The 14,143-nt window shown below is 39.5% G+C and overlaps 1 protein-coding gene across 1 annotated transcript in view; it reads right to left on the reverse strand.

Annotated features, from left to right (window-relative positions):
• Window positions 1–923: 923 nt before the first annotated feature.
• Window positions 924–14,143, reverse strand: part of LOC109934171 (glucose-induced degradation protein 4 homolog) — a 23,322-nt gene continuing 10,102 nt past the window's right edge. The window contains exons 2-3 of the mRNA XM_048593168.1: window positions 10,534–10,593; window positions 924–2,383 (exon numbers count right to left, since the gene is read on the reverse strand). Coding sequence (XP_048449125.1) covers window positions 2,228–2,383; window positions 10,534–10,593 — 216 coding nt within the window. The 3' untranslated portion in view covers window positions 924–2,227. The remainder of the gene's footprint in view (window positions 2,384–10,533; window positions 10,594–14,143) is intronic.

The raw sequence follows: 14,143 nt of genomic DNA on the forward strand, positions 1-14,143 counted from the left end.
TCAAGGATAAAGGAGGGAACTTGTGCTTGGAGGCAGAGGATACGGGGGAGATGCTAAATGAGTACTTTGCATTGGTATTCACCAAGCAGAAGGACATGGAGGACAGTTAAATTAGCGTGAGGCATATTAATATGCTATGGCATTTTGAGGTCAAGAAAGAAGTGGTGTTGCGTCTCTTGAACAGCATTAAGGTGGATAAGTCCCCAGGGCCTGATAAGATCTACACCAGGTTTTTGAGAGAGACAAGAGAGGAGATTGCTGGGGCCTTGACCAAGACCTTTGTATCCTTACTAGTCACTGGAGGGGTCCTGGAGGACTGGCCAGTCATAACGTTGTTCTTCTGTTCAAGAGAGGAAATAGCAATAATCCAGAATATTATAGACCACTGAGTCTCACTTCAGTGGTTGGGAAGCTATTGGAAATGATTCTTAGGGATAGGATTTACGCACATTTGGAAAAGCAATGCTCAATTAGGGACAGTTAGCATGGCTTTGTCACATCTTACTAACTTGATTTATAAAAGTTTGATGATGCTGCACTTAGAGTATTGGCTTCAATTTTGGTCACTACATTACAGGAAGGATGCGGATTTGGAGAGGGTGCAGAAGAGGTTTACTAGGTTGCTACCTGGATTGGAGTCTATGAGCTATACAGAGAGGCTGGACAAACTTGGACTGATTTCTCTGGAGCAGCAGAGGTGGAGGGGAGACGTGATAGAAATTGATAAAATAATGAAAGGCATGGATAGGGTTGACAGAATCAATTTCCCCCAGAGCTGAAACGTCTAATACTGGAGGACATGCATTTAAAGATAAGGGAGGAAAAAGTTCAAAGGAGATGTGAGGCGTTTCCAGGGACACTGGTGGAAGCAGATATCACAGGAGCATTTAACGGGCTTTTAGATAAGCACATGAATAAGCAAGGAATGCAGTGATATGGACCATGGGCATGCATACGGGAGTTGATTAATTTGGTGTCATGTTTGGCACAACATCATGAGCTGAAGCGCTTGTTCCTATGCATCAGAATCTTGCACTCTGACGACCACAATATTCATGCAAAGCAATCTGAAAACAATGAGCTAGTGTAAACACTACAGGAACGCCAACCCGGATTTAAGAGAGGTTGCATAAGCATGAATCAGTCAACCCTCCTCTCAGGGGACATGTAATAAAAAAAACTTGAATTTTTCATGAGGAGTAGCAGCTTATTTTGCCTACTGAAGTGGTAGATGGCTTTCTGCACTGAAGAAACCTGAAGTAGCATGGAGAAGGCAAGTGTCTTTATGTACTACATGTGTAACAGGAGAACGCAACTCTGACCTCAATTGCCTGAGTCACAAAGAGACTCTCAAGCAGATTCACTCCTCCCCTGGTTACTAATCAAACCATCTGCTTGTTTCCTGTTCTGGAATCTTGTTTGCCTGATTGACAGCCAAGCCAGTGAGACTGACATCCAAGAAAGCAAACTTGGAAAAGATGCACACAGGAGTTCAAACTCCATCACGTGGAGAGACCTGGAATTCAAAGTTAATTGTCCAAAACTCCTTCCTTCCTTGTCCTACTGATAATATCCATGCTGTAATCTAAAATGGCTAGTCAGAGAAGTTTCTGAAGTGTGCTGGAAAGAAAAATGGCCAAGCAAAGGAAACCTAAACTACTGAAACAAGTCTGAACTGGCTCCCTTGTAAGCATTTCACAACAAAAGAACTGTGCAACAAGATCAGCCGTTCAAGACAGTTGAGAGGTTCGAAGACAATGGATGTTTAAACAGTTTATTCTGTCTTGCACACAACTGATAGCTTGTGAAAACAGCATTAAGTTGTTCAAAGGAAAAGACATAGCCCCACAGATGATCACATTTGAGGGGGCACATCTGAACATTTTAGATATCAAAGGAAAAACAACATAGAAGTAGAGGTTTGCAGCCTCTCTTCAGAAACAACCGTCGCACAAGACTTTGAGACAAAGGGTCAAAAGATGATCAACTGTCTGATATTACGCCTAGCCAACAATTTTCAGTTATGGTAATATTTGAGCTATTAGCTTGAACTGGTTAAGTGCCTGATTAGGCATCAGCTACGCCAAGAGGCCAGCATTTAGAGTACTCAAGTGAAGTGTTTTTAACGTAGATTGAAAGTGAAGCTTTGTATGCATACTGAATATTGCATCTGAATTGAACAACATAAAATTGCATTAAATTCCAGTGTGGTCAGTGCATAACCAAGTCAACAAGGCCAATCTCTTAAACAAAGTGTGAAAATTTTCTCACAGACCCAATGTTTTCGATCCACATCTTCATCTGCGTCCCATTTTCTTGTTAAAAATGGATGCTTTCTACTGATGATTTCTCCTTCAAAGAAGGTGGTAAGGGTTGGATACTCCTGCATTGTACAAAAAAAATTGAAAAAAAAAACACAAAACATCAAAAAAGCATCTGCCTTGACTAAGAGTGAATAGCATAATAACAAATGACTGTTCAAAAGCAGAAATATGAAAATCAAGTTTATGACTGGTACAAAGTAAAAGAATAATCAAACTAGAGCACAGAGTTGATCGTTTTAAGTGCCTGAAATCAAAATTCAGTCCAAGCAGCTGAAAAAAAGTCTAATCAGAAGACGCAGTGCTATTCTTTAAGTTTCCGTGGACACTGCAACCAACTGGGACACCCAACCTAACAGCACTAGGGGTGTACCCAAAACGACATGGACTTCAGTGGTTCAAGAAAGCAACTCACCAACATCTTCTCACAGGCAATAAGTGATGGCCTGACCAGCAACATCCAAATCACACAAATGAATCAAAAGAAAAGAAGCAAAACAAGCATGACATTAAAGTGGTGAATTAAAATGCCAAGCATCTGGAAGCTTGCCAAATGAGCAGAACAGTGGTCGAACTATTCCCTGCCCGAGAGGTCCTCAAGGTTTCCTCACAACCACTTCTTGGTTTTCAGAGGCTCACTTCTTATTTTTACTAACTTCTTCATTAAATAATGCAGTCATGTAGTAACAAAACCCATTGTTTTTGCCTTGTGCTAAGTGGGGAGGGGAATTTAGACTTGCACAGAAATAGAATTATAGATCTTTATGAAAAAAAAACTTCAGTATTAAATTGTTCAAAGTTCATTGCAATAGTATCAACATTTTTGCCCACCCCCTCATTTTGCAGCTTGTGAACTCCTGCAGACTCAAGCTAGAGATTCCACATCAATTTGCAAGGAATTCATTTCCTCGGTTTTCCCGGTTCCCAGTTTTGAGTATTCCTTTGTTAAAACATTTAAAATTTCTGCCCCTATATTATCACTCCCTCCCACTCTCTGCAGCCACTGATTGGAGGAGGACTTTCTCAGATTCCGACAGTCGTACTTAGTTTTGTCTGACTGGTTGCCCCATGATTGAATTTTATCCAGGTATTTTGAGGACTTTGGGTAGGGAATACCCCCAACATCCCAGTCTGTCGGCTGTTGAAGGTGTGGCTTTTCATTCCTCCAATAAACAGGAGATTGTATTGTGAGCAGTGTATACTAAATTAAAAGAATTATGACTAAACTCTGCTTCATCTGAGGAGAGCATTTGCGGTCTTGGACTGTGAGAAGAATAGGCGTTACATATCCTGTTATGACATGGGAAGGTGCCATTGGAAGGATCAGTGTGTTTGCGGGTTGATAGAGGAATTGACCAGGTGTTATGCAGGGAATGTTTCCTTCAGAATGGAGTGGAAAGATAGATATGTTTGGTGCTGGCATCATGCTGGATGTGGCAGAAAATATGTTTGTTGTTGTTGCTGGCATAGCTGAAAGCGGAGAGAAGGGGGCTCTAAACCAATCACAGCTCTGGGAAGGAGGGAAGCGCTGAGAACAAAGGTGCAGGAAATGAGCTGGATGTGGTTGACAGCCCTGACTAAGTACTTTTTTTTGGTAGGGAGCAGGTGATGGACACGAGAGAAATGGTGGATTGCCACTGAGGAAAAGATGACAAGCGAAAGCACTGTTGTGGAAGATTGCATCATGAAAACAGTGACTGAGATGGAAAAGCTGAGAAAACGGACTGGAGTCTGCACAGGAGGCAGGATGTAAAGAAGTGTAGAACAAGGTAGCTGTGGAGCTTTCTTTTCAAACTATTCTTTTGCTCCATGACAGCTTTTTTCACTTATTCTCCCATCCTCTACCCTCTCCAATCCTTTCCTTTCTGTGGTTTCTCCCTCTCACCTTTAACAGCATAAAAATGATCATATTTCCACCTTGATTCAGTGAAATTATATTTGACTTCAAGTGTTAACTGTTCCTGCCTCCACAGATACTTTCAGATCGGAGTATTTCCAGCACAGAATTCAGTTTCATTAGATTGTCAATCTAGTAGAGACACTGCAGCAATAGTCAAATCAGTCACTTCAGCAAATGTAATTTTTAAAAAGTGCCATTGAATACTGATGCATATATTTAGTAAAAGGAAGAACAAGTCTATAAAAGGAAATCATCATAGTACAAGTGCATTCTTTTCAATTGGGGGGTTCTGTAGCATTCTTCTATTCAGGAGGGAGGTAGAAAGAAAACAGGAAACTGCAATTAGCTTGACATGTCACGGGGAAGGTGCTAGAATAAGTTGTTAAGGAGGTTATAGCTGCAGGTAGAAAAACTCAAAGTAATCTCAAAGAGAAAGCCTGGTTTAGTGAAAAGGAAATGTTTAAGCAACTTACTGGAGTTTTTTTGCAGGTGTAACATGACTGTGGATAAAGTAAAGCCTGGCCCAAGACCTTGAACTTACAGAAGGCAAGTGATAAGGTGCTATATTTAAGTTCATTGTGCAAAGTAGGAGTTCATAGTTTATAGGTAATACAGAAGATTGGTTGGCTGGCAGAAAATGTAGTATATAAATTAATGGGGCTTTGCCCCGTTGGCAGGATGAGATGAGTCGAGTCCCACAGAGATCTATACTGGGGATTCCACATTTTACAATTTACATTTTACATTAATGACTAAGCTAAGGAGAGTGAAGGCAAGGTTTGCAGATGACAAAAGATGGGTAGAAAAACATGTTGTGAAGAGGTCACAGGAGGATAAATGGATATAGGCTAATGGAATGTTATCCCTTGTTGAGGAATTGAACAGAAAAGGAGGAATATTATGCCTCTGTAATGCACAACATTGGTGAGACAAGAACTTGCATAGCATGTGTAGTTCTGGTCTCTTATTTAAAAAAAATATAAAATGTATTGTAATTGTTTAGAGAAGGTTTACAAAATTGACACCTGGAATGAGCATTTTGTCTTGTGTGGAAAGTTTGAACAGTCTGGGCTAGTTTCCACCAGCATTTGGAAGACAGAAGGGCAATTTGATTAAAGCACATATGATCCTTAATGGACATAAGGTAGACTGGAATGGATATTTACTCCTGTAGGTTAGTCCAAAACTTATTTTTTACCAATTTTACATTCATTGTAGTTTGATTGGACTGGCATGTATTACCACCGGAGTCAAAATGTTGTAGGTTCAAGTCCCAATTCAGAGTCTTGAGTATGCATGGTTGCCTCTCTCCAAGTTAGTGACCGAATTAAACTGAAGCATTATCTAGTCATGTTGATGGCTAACTTCCACAATAAAAAAATTGGTTAGCGAGTACATAAAAGATTGGCTGGTTAACAGGTGGACGGCACTAGGTAAGAATGGGTTTTTTTCAGGTTGGCAAAATGCAACAAGAGCTGTGCCACAGGGATCGGTGCTAGAACTTCAACTGTTGATAATTTGTACAAGTCACTTAGATTAAGGGACAGAAGATATAGTTGCTGAATTCATTGATGACAGATACAGGGGGCTCGGCTAAAATGCGAGTTCCGGCAAGACAAATTGGCTATAATGCAACTGACGAATAAAGGAACACTATTTTTAAAACATGAACTTGTGCTGGCTGTAACGTGATTCTACCACTGCGCAGAGGAGTACGCGTCAACATCACATGATCGTTTCGCAGACTTTGTCTTGAGAATGCGCAACGTTAACATAAAGTTACCTTAAGTCTACTCTAGGTCAAGCTAAAGTAGTCAGGTGACATGGCAAATATTGATGATGTTTTGGAAGATGTTTTTAGAAAGTATTGCAGGAAAAAAAAAATTTGGATTTTAAGATTCTCCTCATCCTGGATAATGTGCCAAGCCATCCTCATACTACTGGTGAGCTTTCTGAAAACATCAAAGTGCAATTTCTACCCCCAAATACACCCTCTCTCCTTAAACCATGGACCAGGGTGCAATAGCAGCTTTTAAAGCTTATTATTTAAGGCGCACATCTAAGAGGCTGATTGCAGCCACTGAGGGGGATAAGGACAGCGTTCTTCAATGTTGGGAAGAGCTTTATCATCAAGAATGCAATTAACATGATCGTGGAGGCCTGGGTGATGTCAGGAAGGATTGCTTGCATGCAGTTTGGCAGAAGCTTCTCCCAGATTATTTTTTACGATTTGAGGCTTTGATCCATCAGAAGAGCTCCCAAGAATTAAATAACATTGCGTTGATCTTGCAAAGCAAGTGGAGAGTGAAGAAGTTGAAGAGCTGCTCGAGTCCCACTGTGAAGACCTGTTTACAGCTGATCTACAACATCTTGTCACTGCGGGGTAAGTGGAAGCTAGATATGTAGTAGTAGTTCAGGATGCAGCACCACCAGAGCTTTCCACTTCTGTTTTATCTTATATCCAGAGGGAAACTGAGAAGCAGTTGTAGCTCTTAGAGGACAACAATTACAATGCAGAATTGCAACAGGGTAGCGGTTCATGGAATAAGATCTTATTAGTACCCTATGAACAGCTTCTTCATGAAAGAAGAAAAAGAGCAAAGCAGCAAAAACTGAATGCCCTTTTTAAGCCAACCCCCAAGTAATAGTCAGAAGACAATGAACCACAGGCATCCACTTCTGGATGAACTATTTTTTGCCCTAACCCTGCAACTACAACTGAATCTGAAGGTGGTGGTGGTGATGATGATGATGATGGTGACCCTCAGCCCCTGCATTAACAACAGAGCAACCTCATAGCTCCTCCCCATCAAGTCATCTTGACACATTTTTCAAGGTAAGGTGTTAAATTTACTTTTATTTCATTATTAGATATGAATTATTTGTTCAAACTGTGCTATTCTTTGCTTTTGAGTGATTTTTGAACGATTTTGAGTGATATTTTTCAGTGGTCTGCCACTAACCTCGCTTTTCCCATAGGCCCCATTATTTCTATAGCGCAATTTTCTATAATGCAATGTTGCACAGGAACGCAGCTATCGTGTTATAGCAGAACTCCTGTATAGGGAGGATGAGGAGTTTTGAGGACAAAAGGAAGTAACAAAAAGAGATAGTGACAGATTAAGTGAGTGGGCAAAGACGTAGCAAATGTGATGTTATCCATTTTGGCAGAAAGTTTTTTTTAAATCCTATCTAAATGGCAAGAGAGATTGCAGAACTCTGACTTGCGGGGGGATCTGGGTACCCTCCTGCATGAATTGCAAAAGGTTAATCTGCAGGTACAAGTAATTGGATAACAGTACAATATTTTCATTTATCTTAAGGGGAATTGAATGCAGAAATGGGGAGGTTATGCTTAATTCATACATGGCATGTGACATACTCCTCTTGATGTACTGTGCAAAGTACTGTCACATTATTTAAGCAAGGGTGCAAAATGTAAATTTTCTTCTTTTGTTCGGGGCAGCACGGTGGCACAGTGGTTAGCACTGCTGCTTCACAGCGCCAGGGAGCTGGGTTCGATTCCCGCCTCAGGCGACTGTCTGTGTGGAGTTTGCACATTCTCCCCGTGTCTGCGTGGGTTTCCTCCCAAAGTCCAAAGATGTGCAAGTTAGGTAGATTGGCCATGCTAAATTGCCCATAATGTTCAGGGAGGTGTAGATTAGGTGGGTTATAGGGGGATGGGTCTGGGTGGGATGCTCTGAGGTTCGGTGTGGACTTGTTGGGCCGAAGGGCCTGTTTCCACACTGTAGGGATTCTATGGTTCTTATTGCCTTCATCACAAATCTAATACCCGGGAGTTTTTTGGGTGCTTGTCTTGTGAGGAAAGGTTGAACAAGTGAGGATCATTTCTGCTGGAGTTCAGAGGCCTAAGAGGCTACTCAATTCAAACAAATATAATCCTAAGGGGTCTTCGCAGAATAGAAATGGAGAGGATAGATCTAAGAGTGACTGTTTAAAATCAGAGGTTGTCCATTTAAAATAGAGATTAGACAATTATTTTTCTGGGAGAAGTTCTGGAAGCAGAGGTCCTCGAATATTTTTAGTGTAGGGGTAGATAGATTCTGGTTAAGCAAGGGGATGAAAGGTTACTAGGGAAGGCAGAATTATGGATTTGAGCTAACAATCAGTTTAGCAATTGAATGGCAGAGCAGGATCAAGGAACTGAATGGCCTAATCCTACTCTTGATTCATTTTTTGGTATGTCATACTGTATGTTAATTATAATAAACACAAGAATAAGAGGAGTAGATCATACGGCCTCTAGAGCCTGCTCTCATTCAATACGTTCATTGATGATCTTCTGCCTGCTTCCCATATTCCTGGATTCCCCGAGACCAAGAAGCAGTCCACTTCAAAACTTAAATATATTCAACAATGGAACATTCACAACCCTCAGGGGAAGGAAGTTCCAAACATTCACAAGGTTAGACTTTTAACTTGGTTTTGGCTAAAGAGAGAGATTTCAAAGTGATAAAATTGAAATTTCTGAAATCATGACAGGGTTTAACTGAGCTCATTTAGCTAACCTATTCCCTATGTTAATAGGGTAGATACACTTTCAGACAATGAGGACAGAGAAAAATCAGATGGATTCTTGTTCAAAACAAAACAGCATCATAGCTGTATTGTAATCTTCCACAGTAAATTGCAGGGAAAAATGTAAAAGTAGTGGAAGGCAATTTTGAGTAAGAGGAGAGGTTTTGGGAAAAGTCAATGATATTACACTGAACAGTCTTTGCGGTTTATAAAAGGTCCCTATTTCTAGATATGGAAGACTAAAACTACCATGATCTGCAGAAGCAGTGTCACCTATAGAAAAAAATGAATACTTTTTCCTCAAGTCCTCAATCTTATGATAATGTGACAAAAATGTTGAATCAGTTTTATTATTCCACGGTTTTCACAAAGGTCCGATGGATAAACATACCACTAATGTTGATCCATAGTCATCAGAGGGATCAGGTTTGACTCTTGATACATGTTATTTTGGCAAAACACACCAAACTTCTGTTCAGATGGGATGATGGGCCAAGGAGCGGCAGATGGGGTTTAATTTAGCTAAACATGAGATGCTGCACTTTGGAAAGGCAAATCAGGGCAGGACTTGCACACTTGATGGTAAGGCCCTGGGGAGTGTTGCTGAACAGAGATACTTGGAGTGCAGTTTCATAGTTCCTTCAAAATGGAGGTGCAGGCAGACAGGATAGTGAAGGCAGCTTTATTGGTCAATGCATTGAGTATAGGAGTTGGGTGGTCATGTTGCAGCTGTGCAGGACATTGATTTGGCCACTTTTGGAACACTACTTGTGATTCTGGTCTCCCTGCCATAGGAAGGATGTTGTAAATCTTTTCTGAACCCTTTCACGTTTCGTAAGGATGTTGCTGGGGTTGAAGGGTTTGAGCTATAGGGAGAGGCTGAATAGGCTGCGGCTATTTTCCCTGAAGCATTAGAGGCTGAGGGGTGGCCTTATAGAGGTTTATAAAAGCGTGAGGGGCATGGATAGGGTAAATAGCCAAGGTCTTTTCCCCAAGGTAGGGGAGTCCAAAACTAGAGGGCATAGGTTTAAAGAGAGAGGGGAAAGATTTAAAAGGGACCTAACAGGCAACAGTTTCATGCAGAGGGTGGTGCATGTATGGAATGAGCTGCCAGAGGAAGTGGAGGCTGGTACAATTGCAATATTTAAAAGCCATCTGGATGGGTTTATGAATAGAAAGGGTTTAGAGGGATATGGGCCAAATGCTGGCAAATGGGAGTAGATTAATTTAGGGGATCTATTTGGCATGGACAAGTTGGACCTGACAGTCTGTTATACAGCTCTACGACTGTAATCTCTCTTGACTAAGGAAGCAAAAGAATGATCAAAATAGCAATCCTGATCACAATGTCAAAATCTCTGGTGGAAACTACACATACAGTCTTTGGGCAAGCAGCAGATTGGATTTTGTTATAATGCTTTCCATTAAATGGTCACCATTATTTACAATCTAGGCTAATGGTAACCTGAGAGTATCTGGCACTTTACTGTAATCCAATAACTTGGTGCCATAAGAAGGAAAAAGAAATAGGAGTGTAAGTTTTCACTCCAGTTCAGACACACCTGTTTCAGAAGAAAATTTCATTCTGCAAGGGGAGAACACATTGGAAGGACTTCTCTTGGCTGACAACATATCATACAAGTCAGAAATAAAGATGTTGAACTTCAACTGAAAGATGCTAACTGCTTATTGATACAGTTTTGGCTGACTGGTTTTAAAAACTATTTTAGTAAATGACTGTATTTGGCTCAATCTGTATTCTGAACAACCTACCTCAGTGAGCCCCTTGATCTTTAGGTATCCACAGAGAAATGAGTTCTCCATATCAACGTGCTACAGAAAAGAACAAAAAGTTATTCAGAATTTGCTTTGTTTGCCCTTATCAAGGCAATTAGATCCACACAGAGTTATTTAGGCAGACATTAAAATTAGCAAATTTATTTATGCAGAAATACTGAAAAAATGAAACATTTTGTCATGAAAAATAGTTGAAGGAACCATTGAAGCCTTTGAGAGAGAGTAACATAGGATAAATTTGAAATCAAGCCAAATGCAAGGCTCTGGGAAGACTGCAATAGATGGGGATTAGTCTAAGTAATTTAGAGAACAGTCTGCACAGAGACGATGACCAGAATAACATCTTACATGCAGTAATCCTCAATGGTCAAGATGTGCAAATTTTTCCCCCGTCTTGCAGATGCTGAATTATGCTAAGGGACAATTCCACATTTCTGACCTTGGTTTGTTTGTACCACCAGAAAGATAAGAAGTCACAAGATAAAAAAAAAATGTCACTCGGCCAACCTAGTTCACAAAAGGGCTTGCATGGCTTATGACCAAATAATTATGATATGAGTTAAGAACTCTTGTTCCTCTACCCCTTCATGCCTCCCTGGAAGGAAATTTCAAAGTCTCATCTGTGTGAAGAAGCTTCTCCTGTTCTGTTCTAAATATCTCAGAATTAATCCTGTAATTAGTCTAACCTGACCCAACCACTGAATTTTAAAAACTATGATATTGTCCAGTAATGTGTATTGAACTCAAACTGACTCAAATTTTAATGTTTCTTAGCATCATATTTCTCATACTTGGCAATGACCTAACAGATCTGCATCGCAACCTATCCGAAGCCCCACTATTCTAGATTCCGCTCATGACATATCCGTCACTGTCTCTAGCTTCTACTGAAATCTTAACAGTTCATTTGCAGTCACTTCAAGTTTCCTCATCATCCTTTACTCTTGTGGTAAACTTCAATACTCAAACAACTTCCACAATTTAATTGAACAAAGCTGCCAAATGCATTTTTGAATATTTCTTGCCAGCTTCAGTAAATGTAGTACAAACATTTCACCTTGCCATCCTGTTGATTAAGTAACTTGATTTCAATTCAGAAGGTTACCAAGAGTCACATTCCAAAATGTCATGGTCAGAAACAGAATATAGCACCAGCCAAGCAATAACATAAAATGGAATGAGTTGCAACATAGGACATAGACTCCAGTTCCACCACTATGATTAGAAAAACTGCTTTAATCAGAAAGTCATGTATATCTCTGCCTTAATTACTTTTTCTTAAACTCAATTTTAAACAAAATCATTCTATATTACTGCACAGAAAATTGAATTAAGAATAATTTCCCTTGCTGTAAACATGTTATTTTCATTGTTAGTCTGAAGGGTAAAAAATGTTAAAAGTTGAAAAGCAGTTGGCTACAACCAAAATTATAAAGCTGTCACTCAGCTGAGCAAATTGCAGTCATCACAAACTGGAAAATTACAAGGTAAAGGTACACTTGTTGACAAATATAGGCTTATTTGCGTATTTATTTAATCTAGTGCATTTCTAAAATGAGCATTTTAGCCCCATAGTATTGATTGATACACGCTTGTCAGTGTAGTAGTACATACTAGAATCTCTTTAGAAGCGAAAGGGGCACATTTATTAATGATGGCTTTGATCTTTTTTAATAAAAGTTTAATTTGATGCTTGCCAATAAACATTTGGTACGAACTAGTTAAGAACACTACAGATTACAAATTCAAACCTTTATGTGCATCTTATGATACTGAAGTTTTAGGTCCAGAATCTAATCAGGTTGTTACAAATATCCAATAAGACAAGGAAGCTGGCACTCTTACACGGACTGACCAGCATGCACAATATGTGTTTGGTTCTATTGCCATTAGAAGTGGTCAACTAAATCACCAAGTTCTACAAGTTACTGCTTCAAATGGAAGGCTTATTTATCAAGGACAATTAGAACTTGAAAATAACTGTAGCCTTGTGTTCTCCATTCACTTTGAATGGTCGTGGTAGTGTAATAAAACCAAAAGAGGGCTCAGGATCTGAAAGGACACAACAGCAGCATTGGTGGTTAGAATTTACGAACTCTCATATTTCAATAGTCTATGAAAAAAATTTACGACATCAGAACTTCTGGCAAGCAGGTATACAATGCAGTAAGTGAATCAAGAAGGTCTGCAACTACTACAGCAAATCTTCGGCAAATAGCATTTAACTATCATGTGCTAGCCAGCCAGCATTATTCTTTTTAAATGCACTTTCATGGTTTCAAGTAATTTCCTTGAAGAGGAAGTTGAATAAGAATTGCTGCAAATGTCAGAAGAGATAAAAAGGTAATAAAAAAGGAAGCGTGACATACACAAATGCTTATAAAATGATACAGCTTCCTTTTAAATTGAGCAACAAACAGGTTCACCAACAGGTCAGTATAGAGACACTAAAAATTGCCAACTTTTTAAATGTTGCTTGAAAATAATAGTTGATACAGGACAAGTCAAAACACCAACGAAGTCCAAGCTTTAACTTTTATAGAAAGTTTTTTGGGTAATGCACTGGATAAAAATAAACACATTATCGTTGGAGAGGATTTCCCTACATCACAATTGTTGACAATTACTGCAGCTGATTTGTCCAAGTTGAGTTCAGGCAGAACATTAGTTTTGTACATTGGCCAATGAAGAGAAGGGAGAAAAGAATTAATCCTTGATTTCCATTTTAGTGACAAATGATCAGTTGCAGACTATGTCTAAATATGACACGATAGGACAAATAGCATTGTCTGCGTGATAACAATTCTGTGAATATCAAATATTGTCAGGACAATTTGTAATGCCCTCCATGATTCATAGCCTAACAAAATTGTCTAGTCACACCTTAAATGAATGGTTACTTCTAAGTAGTGCAGCTAGTTGCAGTAAGACCATACTCTTTCAAAAATCAGCAACTTCCAATAAACATAGTTGTAACATAAAACTGGGACATTAAAATGTTCACATTGTAAGACAAAAGGAAGCCAAAGGGATATCAAAGCTTCCAAAGATTTCACAGAATGAATCAGAGGGGAATTGGCAATAACTGAGAATCCATACTGACTCTGCTTGGAGGAAGAGAAGTACAATAATTAGGAACAAGAGTTAACTGAAAGGAACTGTAACTATAGTACTGTTGATAAAATAGATTGTGAGAAAAGAAGCTTTCATGAAGACCTTAAACAAGCAGTGAAGCAGATTAGAAACAGGAGAATACTCAGCTTTCCCAAATAACATTCCACTTCTGGTGGTCAACAGGTGTGTTGATGCAGTCCAACAGTAAGTGAACACCTGATCTTTCCCTGATGGCCCTATTCAGACTTTACTTTGAACCTCTCTACCATGATACAACCCAAATTGTTTAATTACTGGTGAATTCCAGATACAAGTATACCACATCCCTCAGAAGATGAAGCTCAGAACACAATGTTGTCAAAACTACGAACAAGGATATCTACACCAACCACATGCGATCTATAAAGCTAAAATCACTCAGCTCCGAGATAGTAGGAACTGCAGATGCTGGAGAATCCGAGACAACAAGGTG

Source organism: Rhincodon typus, unplaced genomic scaffold (assembly GCF_021869965.1).
Source record: "Rhincodon typus isolate 14 unplaced genomic scaffold, sRhiTyp1.1 hic_rhity00002422, whole genome shotgun sequence".
Classification (NCBI taxonomy): Eukaryota; Metazoa; Chordata; class Chondrichthyes; order Orectolobiformes; family Rhincodontidae; genus Rhincodon; species Rhincodon typus.